Genomic DNA, 14,508 nt, shown 5'->3' with positions numbered 1-14,508 from the left:
AATTTAATATTACAAATAGTTAACAATATATATCGAAACATATAATGTTGTCTAAATCGTTCATTTACCCGTTAAAAAATTTAATTTGAAAAATATACTTAAATAAGACTAAGACTTTGGCAAAAGATAAAAAATCTCTACATTGGATTATACTAAAGATATTAAATGTTAGATTATTGTTATAAATATTAGTTCAATGTGAAGACTATAGGAAATTTATCGTAATAAACTGACATTTTAATTCAAAGAAATTACATAAAAAAAAATACAGTAATTAAATGATAAAATAATAGAAAAAATAGGTTATAGATTAATCGTGTTAAACAATTTTATACCATCACTCAATTACAAAACATCATAAATAATAAATTTGTTAATTTTTATAATAAAGTAATTTATGATTTATACCATAACTATTTAACCTAAAATAATATATTTTGACGTTGTTTATAATTAAACAAAATTTAAACAGTTCATTTATTTATGTAGTTAGATCGCATGGGTACATATACAGTTTAAATTTTAAGGAGTTTGTCATTGGCTTATTTTAATACGTGGGACCAAGGACAAAATGCAATGTTACTGAAAAGATGAACATCGATATCTCCAAGAAATTAAAGCTTATCAATTTTTTTCATTACTAAATTGCATCACCTATTATTAGTGTACCTTAAACTGCATTATTGGTCACAATGCATGGTATAACAGTGAACGTGCACAAATTCTTCTTAAGCACCTTCCAAATTCCTGAGCATGCATAAAACATAGACCACAATAATGAATGCATGGGCACTCTTCTAATGAATTGGCCGAAAAAGTATGGCCAACGACATTAAAATAATTGTTATCATAGTGAAAGCATTTTAATAATGTTATTAAACAACAAGGTAGAAGAGCTTTATATTTATTTTGTTAATGCAAAAGCAAGATGTGCTAGTTGCTGGTGCATCTCCGAACACAAGACAAGGGAAATTGTGAAGGTGTGATTGTAATAATTATAAGTTCCAACAGAACAAAACACTCCTCGTATTTATTTGTTTTCGTGATTACTGTTGTTAGAAATAGATTTGCATTATCTTAAAAATGTTCCCGATATAGGTGGTTCGTGGTTGGGTCAAATTTCATAAAAATAAATTAAAAAAAAAAACAAAAAAAAACCAATGGCTACAATATCGTTCTCTCTGTTAGGAAGTGACAAGTTAATTAGAGGAAATAAGATCGGCGTAAAAATCGCCCGTCGCTGGAATTAGTTAATGAATCCCTATCTTTTCCATTTAAGCTCTCACCCCTCTAACATTTCTCTTTGATTCTTTCCTTGGTAAGAATCCACTCTCGATCGCTACCATTCCTTCACGCTTCTTACGAGAGATTCGTTCATACCCGTCACCCTAGTTTTTTTACCCATTTTTTGCTTTCATTTAATATGGCATATACAGCACGCTAATTTTTATTTTCTGGGCAGATCATTTTTTTGTAAAAAAAAACTTTTTTTTTTCATTCTTTTAATTTTTTTCTTATCTGGGTCTTTTCGATCCCTTCGATTGAAAGACCTTTTTTTTTTTTTTTAATGGGTTCCTTCCGTTAGTTAACCATAAAACTCAAGATATCCAGCTAGCAAAACTTGAGTTCAAAAAACAAAGATTGTTCTCGAGTTTGAAAGATGTCGGTTGCGGATGTTGCTGTGAGACCGGTTTGCAAAGAATCGGTGCATTGGCAAGGGCATTGCTCTGGAGAATCTATCTTAATATATGTAACCGCAGACGGTGCTGTGACACCAATGCGTGTGTTGGAATCTGATTCCATTGCTTCGGTCAAAATGAGGATTCAATCATGCAAAGGAATTGCAGGGAAGAAGCACAAGTTGGTTTATGGCGGCAGAGAGCTTGTTCGCAAAGACGCACTTATCAAGGACTATGGAGTCACCGCTGGCAATGTTCTTCACTTGGTTCTTCGGCTCTCTGACATGATCTTCATTGTTGTCAGGACCACCTGTGGGAAAGAGTTTGAGTTTCAGATTGATCGGCACAGAAACGTGGGGTATCTTAAGCAACGCATTAAGAAGAAGGGGAAAGGTTTCATTGTTCCCGAGGGGCAAGAGCTTTTTTGCGGTAGGGAGGAGCTTCATGATCAGAGGCTCTTCCGTGACCTGTGCAAGAGTACTGATGAAGGTGTCATTCATTTGGTGGTTAAAAAATCAGCAAAGGTTAAGGCTACATCAGTTCACAAGGATTTGGAGCTTTCAGTTGTTGCTGATGATGGTAATTCTGGTGTGTGGGAGAATCAAATTGAAGAGACACCAAAGATACCACCACGTGATGTAGATTTCTGGTTGGAACCAATATTTGTGAACCCTAAGGTCAATTTTTTTCCTTTCCTTTGGGATATGATTAGCTCCACGTTTGATGGTTTGAAGGAAGGAAACCATCCTATTAGATCTTCTGAGGGCACAGGTGGGACCTACTTCATGCAAGATTCAACAGGTATGGAGTATGTTTCGGTTTTCAAGCCCATGGACGAGGAGCCAATGGCGGTGAATAACCCTCAAGGGCTTCCAATTTCATCCAATGGTGAAGGTTTGAAAAGAGGGACAAAGGTGGGAGAAGGAGCTGTGAGAGAAGTTGCAGCTTATATATTGGATCATCCGATGGATGGGCCAAGAATGGTGTCAGGTGAAGCTGTAGGCTTTGCTGGGGTTCCCCCTACTATTATGGTCCGGTGCTTACACAAATCCTTTAATTACCCAGATGGGTTTGGTTGCTCCTCAAAGCATTTCAAGATGGGGTCCTTGCAGATGTTTATGAACAATGATGGTAATTGTGAGGACCTTGGTCCAGGGGCATTTTCAGTGGAGGAGGTGCATAAGATCACTGTGCTTGATTTAAGAATCGCTAATGCAGATAGGCATGCTGGGAATATATTGTTCAGAAAAGATGAGGGTGGTCGCACTGTGCTCATTCCCATTGATCATGGCTACTGTCTTCCAGAGAAAGTAAGCATTCCTCATCCTTCTTCTTTCTTTCCCTCCCCTGCATTTCCATTTGAATGAATCTTTGTTTGTTCTCTTGCAGTTTGAGGATTGCACATTTGATTGGCTCTATTGGCCCCAAGCACGTAAACCATACTCTCCTGATATAGTTAAATATATAAAACGTTTGGATGCCGAGAAAGATATAGAGCTTCTGAAATATTATGGTTGGGATGTTCCGGTTGAGTGTGCGCAAACACTCCGCATCTCCACCATGTTATTGAAAAAAGGGGTTGAGAGAGGTCTCAGTCCCTATGACATTGGAAGCATTATGTGTAGGGAAAATTTGAACAAGGAATCTGTAATCGAGGAGATTATTTGCGAAGCCCAGGAATCATTGCTACCTGGAATGGGGGAATTTATGTATCTTGAATTTGTCTCAAAGATCATGGATTCCCACCTTGATAAGCTTTCAAAATAGACTCCTTCGGGTTGATGTTTCTATAATAATAATAACAATAATAAATGTTTGTATGTATGGAATGAAAAATACTATATACAGTCCATATTTGGATGGACTGCAGGTTGTTTAAAACAGGGATGTGGCTAAGGGGTGTTCTAGGTCTGATACTCTTCCACGTCTCTCACATTAAACATTAAAAGGGTCTCAATAACATGTTTATAGGTTTTACGTCAGGAGATGGATCTCATGTGTACATATGGATGTCATTGTACTCGTTAAATAAAAATAAATAATTCAAACAACCTTACTAATTGCATATTCATTATTTGTTATGCTATATTTGTTTTTGTCAACCATCACAGATCATTAAATTTAAAATTCCAGCACGTAATAAAGACAAAAAATGACAGGTAAATAAAATTGTACTATTGAAGGGAAAAAACAAAAAAAAAGTAGTCGTAGCTAGGGTCCTACCCACCTCTTGAGAGTTGAGAGTTGAGAGTTGAGAGTTGAGAGCATGTGACTGCTCCTCACATCATCACATATTCACATTCACATTGTGGAGGCATGGCGAAGGCGGAGAACCGCACCAACCTAGCCTCGTGTTTCGTGGCCACCGTTTTCCTACTCTTCCTTCTCATCATCCTCTTCATCCTCTACTTCACGCTGTTCAAGCCGCAGGACCCCAAAATCGCCGTCAGCGCCGTCCAGATCCCATCCTTCTCCGTCACCAACGGCACCGTCAACTTCACGTTCTCGCAGTACGCCTCCGTTCGGAACCCCAACCGAGGCACCTTCTCCCACTACGACAGCTCGCTCCAGCTTCTCTACTACGGGAGACAGGTCGGATTCATGTTCGTTCCCGCCGGCAAGATCCACGCCGCCAGGACTCAGTACATGGCCGCCACCTTCACCGTCCAGTCCTTCCCCTTGGGCCTCGGGCCTGGTAATGTGATGGAGATCGTATCCAGAATAGCCATGGCGGGGCGCGTGAGGGTGTTGCACCTCTTCAGCCACCACGTGGAGGCCAAAGCTCAATGCAGGGTCGCCGTCGCCGTCACCGACGGAACCGTCTTAGGTTTTCGTTGCTGATTTTGCGTTATGTGACTGTAAACTAGTGTAACAGCAGATTAGATGTCACCTTTCGCCTAGGGTTGGGAGCTTAATTTGTCATCCAATTTAGTAGCAGTAATAACTATCTAAATCTAAATGCAACAATAATAATAAATTTGTCTCTTGTATTATTATTGTTTCTGTGAAAATTAACGTAATCATGTTTGCATTTTTTGTTAAAAAGAAATGTTTTAATAGCGTACGTAGCCTTCTTGGGAAGAAAGTCGAGCACCAATTTGTAAAGAAGGGATATTCCCTGGTGCAAAGTTTAGTCCTTGTTGGTTCTCCACTCTCCAGTCTCTTTAATTAAGAGTAAGAGCAAGAGAATATTTTACTACAAAAGGTATTAGTTATTTGATATTTAGATAATTAAAGTGCTTCAATGATTATATGACAACAAAGAAAGCTTAAAGGAACTATGAGCTTGAAAGGAGAAAGGATGCTTTTTGCCATTTATGAACTATGACCACCTTTTGTTTGCAACAGCTTTTAAAACATACACGCATCACTTGGATAAACCAGAGACAACATAGCTCAATATCGTTAATATACATCCACCAATGAATAACGACTATAAGAATTTAGTATTTGTAGAGCTTGGATTCCAGGCGTAAGTCAGGTTTCCACCACTGGTGAATCCCATGAGCATCTTTGAAATCCCGTGAAGGAGTATGATTGACAGTCAGAGAAGCCGAAGGAAGGAGGTGCAAGGGTTCATCAGATTCCTTCCCCAACACACCCATCACTAGACAACCAAGGGAAGTTTGAGTTGCCAACTTTTCAATGTTTCCTGCACCCATCTCTTCCATTTTTCTTCTGTGTTCAAAGTATCCAACATACTCGGAGCAGATATGGTCAGAAGGATTCACAAACAAGCATGGCACCCAGGCAGACAAGGCAGCAAATGGATCAAAGGACAAACTCTTCTTCTGCTTAGCCTTCATAGCAATGGCAAGTCCAGCTGTTACTACACTGCCAGCGAATCGAAGCCCGTGTTTCAATTTCTTATCTTTGATTCTCTCAATTGGTGCAGACACATAAGGAGGGTTGAAAAGAAAAGACTCAATAAATATACCATTCTTGGCCATGGTTTTCCCAGCGAGCATTGCCATTGCTGATCCCAGTGAGTGGCCAGCTAACCAGATATTGGAACCACCTGCAGCAGCCACCATGTTCCGAACAGCTTGGATAGCTATCTCAGAACGTGAAGTTTGATGAAGTCCATTTCGGACTAAGTGGATATCCAGCTCAATATCACGGGAAACCGAGTCTCCCCTGGTTATAGTCCCTCTGAAGGCAATTACATAACGTGGACTTCTATGTAAGGTGTCATTGCACATTGATGATGGAGGCTTGAACTCATAAATTGCACCAAAGATGGAAGAATCAACATCGTCAACAAGCGTACGGAGCAACTGAAAGTGGAAGAATGCCCACCAAGGCGATGCAAGAGCATTGGGACCTTGGCGTCGTTCCTGCCTGTCCTTCGCCAGAACATAAACACCTTGGACCAAACTAGCAGCAACTGACATTCGATGATGTGCATTATCCCTGGATATGATAGAATCTTATGTTATATTAACAATTAACAAAATCCCAACAACCAAAAATAACACATACAACTCTTTAGGGTTCAAAATCATCTTAATTATTAGTTTATGTATAAGTTAATTTGTAAAAACTCTCTTATTAGCGTCTCTAAAATCTTAATTTTATTATCTTCATTTAAACACATTATTATGGACCATACTGCACTGAATACTCTCAGAGGGACTATAACCATATGGCACATCAGAGACATGGTGAAGAATCGTTATAAGTACACAACATACAGTGAAGAAATGATGCAATGCAAGAACAAAAAGATTGAAGATGAAAATTTGTATGATAGATCTTACCAGTCAACATAAGTTAGATGTAAGGGTCCAGAGAGGTCAAAACACTCCCTCTCAGAGGCCATTACACCTTAACCCTCCCCGCCTGCCTGCCTTCTTAGTATCTTCACAATTAGTCAGAGATCTAAAAGGGAAAGAAGTTGGATCAATAGTAAATGAAAGAAAGACTTCTTATGGTTTTAATCAATAACTGAAAAATCATTGCCCTGAATAATTTAGAACCCAACCTATAACATTTACTACATGAGCTGCACGAGAAATGAAGACAAAAAATAAAAAATAAAAAAATAAAATGGAACCCCAAAAATTTTAAATATCTGACAAATTTTTTGCTTGTTGACTCCAAGAAAATTCACAATCCTTTTGTCTAACTGCCCCTGCAAACATAAAACTGAGATCTGACCATAACAAGAATCAAGAACACAAAGGTTTGGGGACTCAAACCTCACTCTTGTGAAAGCAAAATATCAATAGGAATTTAGTGTAAAAAACCATCTTGTCTTGTAAACATGTAGAAATGTGCTTCCGGCATTCGCCGTAAAATTATATTTGTGAAATTGAGATTTATCTTTCATATAGAAAAGGGCAAAAAAATAATAAAAGTTGAAGGACGAAAGATCTAATGCAGAAGTAACTGTGTAAAGTGTGAACCTTGAAGAAAATATCAATTCAGGGAAGAGATCCAAAAAATAGAGAATGAGAATGCAAATGAAATTGAAAGAGGGTGCCTGACCTTAAAGTGGTGGACGTGGAAGTTAGTCACTGAGGTCTGAGGTTGCTTTCTGATGCGAAACATCAACTAATCATTGAATGCTATCTTATTCGTCCACACGCACGCCTATTATGCATACCACATACGAGATAACGAAACTTCTACTCTTTCCTGAAACTCTAGCGAATTATATCAAAATTAAACTATTTTCCTTTTTTATTACTCAGGTTAAAATGTTCTTATTTTTAATTCTTGTAGTTTAATTTATTTTATTTTTAATTTTTTAGTCATAAATCTTTTAAATTCCTATATTTATAATTTTTTATTCATTTTAGTATTTATCGTTAATTTTTTTTGTAAATTTTTTTTTATATATTAGATATATTAATTTAACTTTATATCTTTTGTCGAATTTATTTTACCAATTTAAATTAGATCTTTCAAACGTTAGTGTCTCTTTTAAAGTTGTTGAAACATTTTTTTTTATTTTCACAAAGTAAAAATCTTATTATTAACAAAAAAACACACATGATAAAAAAGAATATTAACGTTAAAGACTAAACAAATATTAAAAAAATTATAAATATAAGAACTAAAAAAATATTTTAAATTATAAAAATTAAAAGGTAAAATAAGTTAAATTATAAAATATATATATATATATATATATATATATATAAAGTTAAATTTATCTTTGACAAATTGTGATTCGATAATGCATTTTGTTTATTCAAAGATATGTACTAATATTTCTCTTTTTTTTTTTTTATCGTGCGTCGTCCTTGTAGCATATCCTGCAAATGCATTTTATTATTATTGTAATTAAAAGCTTAAATAAGGGCCCAACCCGGGACGTAATGAAACATCGTGCCTTACACTCATAAAATTGCACTTCCAAAATATTTCTATAATAGTACGAATTTTAGTTATCTTTACTAACACATTTAAGTCTTATATTTATTTTAATCATATTATTAATGCAAAATATTTGTCAATTTTATTGACTAATTTCTATCATAGAACTTATTCACTTTTAGTAAAATCCTTTTTATTAATCACGTTTTTTCCATACACAATATTTTATGTTTTATTAGTTATATACGATATATTAGTTTTATTATTCATATTTTATATATTAATTTTTATTATTTATATTTTGTATTCACTATATATTAGTTTGAGTTAATCATTCTTACACTGCTAGTGTAAAAAAAAATTTATACTAATAATTAATCATATTTTTTTAAAATTATTTATTTTATTATTATTTTATTAAATAAGCAACTGACATGTCACTATTAAAATATATGATTAGTTGTCAGTATAAAAACTTTACACCGAAAAAATTAACTCTATTAGTTTTATTATGTCTTATTTACATCCCAAACTATATTTTTTTTTTTGGTACACTCCCAGATTATCCATTATTAAGTATTTTAAATATTCCGAGATTATCCATTATCATGTCCTACATTAAATCAATAAATATATTTCATTCTTTAAAATATATTAAAAAAAAACAATAATAGCTTTAATGAGTATGACTGTTTCTTTCCAAACAAAAAAAAATTATGACTGTATGAGGATTAGTAACATGCCATGAGAACATATTTCGAATTATTCTTTTCTTTAACCGCCTCCCATCATGCACGGTGTCGGTGTTGTATATTATCTTATCGTTCATGTTCGTTTTGATAATCCCGTTTAACTGCAGATGCCTCTGAATAACGAAAGTTCGAGTAAATACCCTAGATGCATTTACAATTATAGAAAGTGACTATTCGAGGGAGTAATCTTGATGCATAACTTGTTTTATGCTGCTGAGGGTAGTTTCTCAAGAAATTTCTTTTTAAAACGAGAAATAAAATATCTACAAAGGGCATGAAGACACTCAAATTATCTCACCCAGAAAACTCTTTTTCCCCTTTAACAACCAGAATTCTAGTAAAAGATGACTGTGATAATATGCGTTTTGCATACCTACAATGCAAAAGCTCGACAAAAAGAGGAGATAAATTAAAGAATACAATTGAAATATTAACACTAACGCGATGTGACATACACATCTACTTAGACCAAGCAACTGCATCGATCTCAGCTTGTGCACTCCGGTATAACTCAAGCCTCTTTGCGAGGGCACTTCGTCTTTCCATGATTGCAGGATCCTCATTCAGCAATGAGGATAGACGCTTGGGCTACAGAGAGGAATTTTGATGAAAATCGACCAAAATACAAAAATAAACGTAATAAAACTAGGAAACACAAGATTTATTCTTACCTCAATTTTGCCTAGCTCAGTGAAGAAGTGATCAAGTAGGCTACGTTTGGCTTCCCGCACTTGACAATAGACAATTGACTTGGGAATTGAATGCCGCAGAGTTGCACAGACCATAGTGACATAAGACAGAACATTGGTTCCTGTTTGTACATACACCCAGCGTTAGAAGTTCAATTCATTTCCAACATATTGACAATGGACAAACTTATTTTAAACTATAAGAGAGAATGATCTCAGCCCAAGTAAGAAAATGCATTTCGTAAAACTTACCAATCCGCCTAAGATATGAATCGTTATATCTATCAAAAATTGAATGTGTAGGATTGCCACCCTTATCAACATCTTGAGGAAGCTTCCGAAAATAATCAACTGTCAGATAGCCACACTCCATGTCAACTAGCTGCAGCGTTGCTCTTTTACTTTCCTCCCTCATTTTTTCTAGTGAATCAATGGCTGCATTTCCAACCTCAACACGCAGACCAGGATATTGCTTCAAGTCCTGTTTGATAACCAAACCAACTTAGGATTAAAGGATAGAAACAAGATTAAGTGTGTAAAAAACTAAAATTCAATAAATTCCAGAATCGGCAAGCAAGAAAACCAGAGAGAGGAACCAGATCATTGGCCCCACACTGCTGAATTGTTTCCTTTTACTTTGAAATTCCAACACACGAAACCCACCATATAAAGTCTTCCTAACAGAAGCGTGTATGTTCCTTGTCACAGGAAAACTAAGACTACACGTTGAATTGGTTTTGATTCTTTAAAATAAAATGATGGCAATGTATTAATAAGCATTTTTCCTGTTGAATAACAGATTGAGCTAATAATTAGTCTTTGATAAAAATACTAGCCTTTTTTGACAAGACTCTAATTTCAGCAGCTTTACATAGTTCATAAATATAGAGGTTAGAGATTAACGTACTGGCAGCACCCAGTCATAAATCATGCATATTTTAATTCCTTGAGCAAACAAAACTGAACTTTATAACATTAAACTTGAAGACATTGAAGCAAGGAGGACCAAACATATTAAACATAACATAGCAGCAGCACAACAGAAACACTAAATTTCAGTATGGTCAGGAACATACCAGGGTCTCGCTAATAGCTTTGTGAACCAGGTCTTTTAATAAGGAATGAACCTGTAAACACACAATTCAAATGACATTAATAAATATGAAATATAATATCAGCAAAGATGAAAAGTTGCACAAGCAAACAAATTAACTATGACAAAAATACACAATAATAAAAATATAAACTTCGTAAGTTTCCCCATTTTAAGGCTGCTTCTGACAAGGTGGAAGCTGAGGCCAAGGTTTTTTAATCAGTTAGGAGGCCAATTTATCAACTTGAACAAAGAAAGTTCCCCATGTGATTTCTACCACACAAGATCTCAAAAAATGCTTTTGGGAACAAATGAATTTCCATTGAGAGGAGAGACAATCAATAGCAAAGTTTCGATTCATATTTATAATTATTTTATGAAAACCATTTCTTGACAGTTTGTAAAATATTTGACAGGAGACCAAATCCAAAGGAGGTACACATAATTGTGAATATTGAATAATAATAATAATAATAATAATAAATAATAATAATAAATAATAATAATAATAAATAAAAAAGAAAAAAAGTAATTAAGTCACTTTTCCTGTGTCAATTACAAAAGGAAAATGACTAATTGTAACAGGCAATTGAAAAATATGCTTAATAACAATAATTTTCATATAATTTTTCTCCAATTTATACATACCGCATCAACAGCTGCTTCAGCTGGACCCCTGATAGTAATTAGAGAAGATTCAATGAGGCGACGGTATCCTTGTTCGGGAGCTATTAGATGAGGCTGATACCCATCAGCTTCTGTAATAAGTTTCCTTATATTTTCCATCGAAAGCTGCTTATCAAACTGCAGTCTTTTTAAAGCAGCAGGGAGTTGATTGTCAAAGACATTATAAATTTTATCACCTCCGGGTCGCCTAAGGGGGGATTAACAAATTATTGTTGTTAGTTTGAGAAAATGCATGAAGCAAAGGATAATTAATAAACGAAGAGGAATAAGGGCACTGAATTATTCAAAATAAATGCACAAAAAGGTAATACATACACGCCATCAAGATGATCTTTGAATATTTGATCAAATGAGCGGCATATTTCCATGATTGCATACAATTTTCCCTGAATGTGATTTGCAATCAATCATTAGCAAATTCAAATATATAATGCTAAATTAGGATCACTGAAATTGGAGTGCTATAGGTATACTATATTTCGATAACCATAGCTATCATAAATCAGTTCACCAGAATCAACAGATGAATTGTAGGAAACTTGGAATGGAGGATGAAAATACATGATCGTTTTCAACAGTGGACCATATAAAATAATCAGATACTATGGAAATTTATAATTCAGATTGGTTTAGCTATGCAGAGCAAAATTACCCCATCATCAGATGCAATAGGCTTTCCCAGACGACTCAGTTCAGCTTCAAGTTCAGCAATTGTCTTACTAATAAGAGATTGGATGCCCGGAATTTTGGACTTTATTACTACCTCCAATTGCTGATATATAGATTTAGTCATAGAAACAAGTAAAATAAAATAAGTAATAGTAGTAGTAGTGATAATTATTATCAATGATGTAAAACATATATATATATATAAGGACAAATTGTTATTTTTGTACCTTCGAAAGCATCTTCGCTAGATGCTCAGAACCCATCCTGTGAGCAAGGTGTTTATATTCAGGGGTATTAGAAAAATATTCACGCTCTCTGCGCCTAGCAGCAATCATGTCAACATTCTTGTTAATATCTGCTTGTGATCTATTGACAACACCGATCCAGGGATATTTTAATCTATAAGCTCTGCCCTCCAACATCTGAAGAAAAGGTATATGTAATATGGATCAGTGCTGAATCAAGAAGCTAAGTTTTGCACTTGTGAAATAGGTGCCTGTTCTTAAGGTTTATGTCATTAATTAGAAATGAGTTAACCATCCAGCAAAAAAGTCTTAAAACACAAGAAACCTTTAACAGTATAAATTTTATCCATCTTCCTTATCAATAATTCAAAATGATACTTTGACTTTGTATTATAACTAAAAAATGATCAACTTACTTCAACTGCATCAGTACCCTTGTCCATAAGATCAATCTTTGTCAACACTCCAAATGTCCTTTCCCCTTAAAATTAAAATCAATAAAAATGGAATTAGAACACCAATAGAATATTTGCTTCAAGCTGTTCTAATCAATTGAATTGCTCATTCATTAGAATCATGGTGAAATGTACATTTTCTAACACCAATAGAACCAATGAACTTCGTTAAATTGCAGAACAAACAGTAATCAAGACTACAGAAAAGAGAATGATGCAATTACCAGTGGGATCAACTTCACGGGATATTTTAATTGCATCAGATGTTGCAAGATCTTGATTGGCAGGTGTAATAGCTAAAATTATACAGTTTGGCTGCAAATTAACATCAAATTCAGTATATCACATCTTACCAAAATCAATATAAGCATGCCCCTCAGGTGTTGAAAAACCTATGAAGTTCAGAAGAATTAAATATGGCTAGAAAAGCTATAGCACACAAATTGTGGCAGGCAGGGAGCAAATGTAATAATATGCAGTCCTGCAAAATTTGTTCCACAAGTTTCCTATTAGAGAAAGTGCACTACCTTCTCAATGTAGGAGCGAACCATATTCTCAATATCTTGGACAATACTATCCGGTTGACCCTCTGTATTTAGCAAAAACCATCCGTTAGCATGTCACTTTCCATTCTCCATAACAAAAAAAATCTAACCATTGCCACATGTTTGTCACAAAATTCGATGCTTACCGACAGCTACCTTTGTAAGGCCAGGAAGATCAATGAGTGTCAAGTTAACAACTGCAAATGCCCAAGGGATCATAATAGTAAGTTGAAAATTACCAAACAATCCATGCCACAACTTTACATGGGATCCATTCAAGGTTTTAGATTATCAAGTGGAGTGAAACTTGAAAAAGAAGATAAATAAAGAGAACTGAAATTCAAACATACCATTAGGAGAATATATACTAAGATGAATGGGGACACTTGAAATCTGCTTTGTTCGTCCAGTCTCTCTATCGGTTTCATCTTGAATCTCCTTTCTCACGGCAGCTGTGCAAATCGAAAAGTTAAACCACAGAAATGAAATGATCATTGAAAAAGAAGAAAAAGTTTAGGGTTAAGTTAAGTACCGAAATCGGTGAACCTTTTCCTGGGAAGGTGAAGAAATTCAGCATAGTCTCTGCCACCTTCGTCAATCTTGTGAAGCTGCAAAACAAGGGGTCGCCGGGTGACAATCCCTGCACGTGGGATGCATGCACGATAAGATATGAATTTTCCAAGACGTGTGAATAATTAGTAATTAGAGTGCAGTTAATTACCTGAACCACGAGGTAAGAAATCCTTGCCGACGATACTTTCCAATACAGAGGACTTTCCAGAGCTCTGAAAAAACAAGAAAACGTGATCAGAATAGAAGGTGTTAGCAGAGAAAGGAAAAACGAAGTGAATTGAACAGAAAGCTTGAAAACCTGGCCACCGACGACGGCGATAGCGGGGAGAGAGTCCCAGAGAGTGGGTAAGGCACTTGCTTCGCCGTGGTCGCCCAAAGCGGTGCACGCCCTCTGGATTTTGTTCACCAATGAAATTAGGTTCTCCATTTCAACTTTCAACTTGAGAGAGGGGAATTTGTGTTGTAAGGAAGAGCAACTGAGTGATGTTGATGTTGTTATAGCTTGACTCCAGTCTTCAACTCGCGAGTTTTTCGTTTCTCACGAGTCACGGACAAGGTTTTTGTCTTTATCATTACCATGGCTCGTATGTTAATTGTTACATCTATCCACCGTTACAACTTGTAACATTCTTTGGTAAATCCTTATGCAACGTTAATTAATTAATTAAATTATTTTTTTGGATTATTGTTGAGATGAATATTTATTATTTAGTAGGAACAACTAACGTGGCTGTTTTAATTAATTGTTAGAAGTTATGTTGAATTTGACGATGGGTGAATTATCAGCAAAATCATTT

At 35.3% G+C, this 14,508-nt stretch overlaps 4 protein-coding genes across 6 annotated transcripts; 2 read left to right on the top strand and 2 right to left on the bottom strand.

Annotated features, from left to right (window-relative positions):
• Window positions 1–1,542: 1,542 nt before the first annotated feature.
• Window positions 1,543–3,748, top strand: LOC109810946 (phosphatidylinositol 4-kinase gamma 2). Its single transcript, XM_083066223.1, has 2 exons — window positions 1,543–2,989; window positions 3,069–3,748. Exons 1-2 carry the CDS (start codon window positions 1,661–1,663, stop codon window positions 3,444–3,446), a joined length of 1,707 nt encoding a protein of 568 aa, XP_082922349.1. The 5' UTR covers window positions 1,543–1,660; the 3' UTR covers window positions 3,447–3,748.
• A 133-nt stretch (window positions 3,749–3,881) lies between these two features.
• Window positions 3,882–4,675, top strand: LOC109810910 (uncharacterized). The gene has a single exon (XM_020374516.3). The coding sequence runs from the start codon at window positions 3,996–3,998 to the stop codon at window positions 4,518–4,520; it is 525 nt and encodes a 174-aa protein (XP_020230105.1). The 5' UTR covers window positions 3,882–3,995; the 3' UTR covers window positions 4,521–4,675.
• Window positions 4,676–4,965: 290 nt separating this feature from the next.
• LOC109810909 (GDSL esterase/lipase At4g10955) lies at window positions 4,966–7,324 on the bottom strand. Of its 3 annotated transcripts, none has more exons than XM_020374513.3 (3): window positions 7,170–7,324; window positions 6,440–6,560; window positions 4,966–6,092 (listed from the first exon to the last, which is right to left on the bottom strand). In XM_020374513.3, exons 2-3 carry the CDS (start codon window positions 6,499–6,501, stop codon window positions 5,123–5,125), a joined length of 1,032 nt encoding a protein of 343 aa, XP_020230102.1. In that variant the 5' UTR covers window positions 6,502–6,560; window positions 7,170–7,324; the 3' UTR covers window positions 4,966–5,122. The 3 variants fall into 3 exon arrangements, with proteins under 3 accessions (XP_020230102.1, XP_020230103.1, XP_020230104.1); XM_020374514.3 differs by having other exon boundaries at window positions 6,440–6,813; window positions 7,170–7,275; XM_020374515.2 differs by lacking the exon at window positions 7,170–7,324 and adding an exon at window positions 7,088–7,163.
• A 1,651-nt stretch (window positions 7,325–8,975) lies between these two features.
• LOC109810872 (dynamin-related protein 5A) lies at window positions 8,976–14,242 on the bottom strand. Its single transcript, XM_020374458.3, has 16 exons — window positions 14,010–14,242; window positions 13,860–13,923; window positions 13,671–13,778; window positions 13,489–13,590; window positions 13,285–13,335; window positions 13,121–13,182; window positions 12,818–12,908; window positions 12,555–12,619; window positions 12,121–12,315; window positions 11,877–11,996; window positions 11,540–11,610; window positions 11,186–11,411; window positions 10,521–10,571; window positions 9,697–9,925; window positions 9,427–9,566; window positions 8,976–9,343 (listed from the first exon to the last, which is right to left on the bottom strand). The coding sequence occupies exons 1-16, from the start codon at window positions 14,136–14,138 to the stop codon at window positions 9,215–9,217; spliced, it is 1,833 nt and encodes a 610-aa protein (XP_020230047.1). The 5' UTR covers window positions 14,139–14,242; the 3' UTR covers window positions 8,976–9,214.
• Between the last annotated feature and the right edge of the window lie 266 nt (window positions 14,243–14,508).

Source organism: Cajanus cajan, chromosome 11 (assembly GCF_000230855.2).
Source record: "Cajanus cajan strain Asha chromosome 11, NIPB_CcT2T_4, whole genome shotgun sequence".
Classification (NCBI taxonomy): Eukaryota; Viridiplantae; Streptophyta; class Magnoliopsida; order Fabales; family Fabaceae; genus Cajanus; species Cajanus cajan.
The sequence above is the reverse complement of the archived record's forward strand: the minus strand, read 5'-3'. Positions and strand labels throughout refer to the sequence as shown.

Coding starts and splice junctions, on each gene's coding strand:
- LOC109810946 (XM_083066223.1), top strand. CDS start 1,661: ATGTCGGTTGCGGATGTTGCTGTGAGACCGGTTTGCAAAGAATCGGTG. Junction 2,990..3,068: donor GCTACTGTCTTCCAGAGAAA/GTAAGCATTCCT, acceptor GTTCTCTTGCAG/TTTGAGGATTGCACATTTGA.
- LOC109810910 (XM_020374516.3), top strand. CDS start 3,996: ATGGCGAAGGCGGAGAACCGCACCAACCTAGCCTCGTGTTTCGTGGCC.
- LOC109810909 (XM_020374513.3), bottom strand. CDS start 6,501: ATGGCCTCTGAGAGGGAGTGTTTTGACCTCTCTGGACCCTTACATCTA. Junction 6,093..6,439: donor CATCTAACTTATGTTGACTG/GTAAGATCTATC, acceptor TATCATATCCAG/GGATAATGCACATCATCGAA.
- LOC109810872 (XM_020374458.3), bottom strand. CDS start 14,138: ATGGAGAACCTAATTTCATTGGTGAACAAAATCCAGAGGGCGTGCACC. Junction 13,591..13,670: donor GAAAAGGTTCACCGATTTCG/GTACTTAACTTA, acceptor CGATTTGCACAG/CTGCCGTGAGAAAGGAGATT. Junction 12,909..13,120: donor TTCGCTCCTACATTGAGAAG/GTAGTGCACTTT, acceptor GTTAATTTGCAG/CCAAACTGTATAATTTTAGC.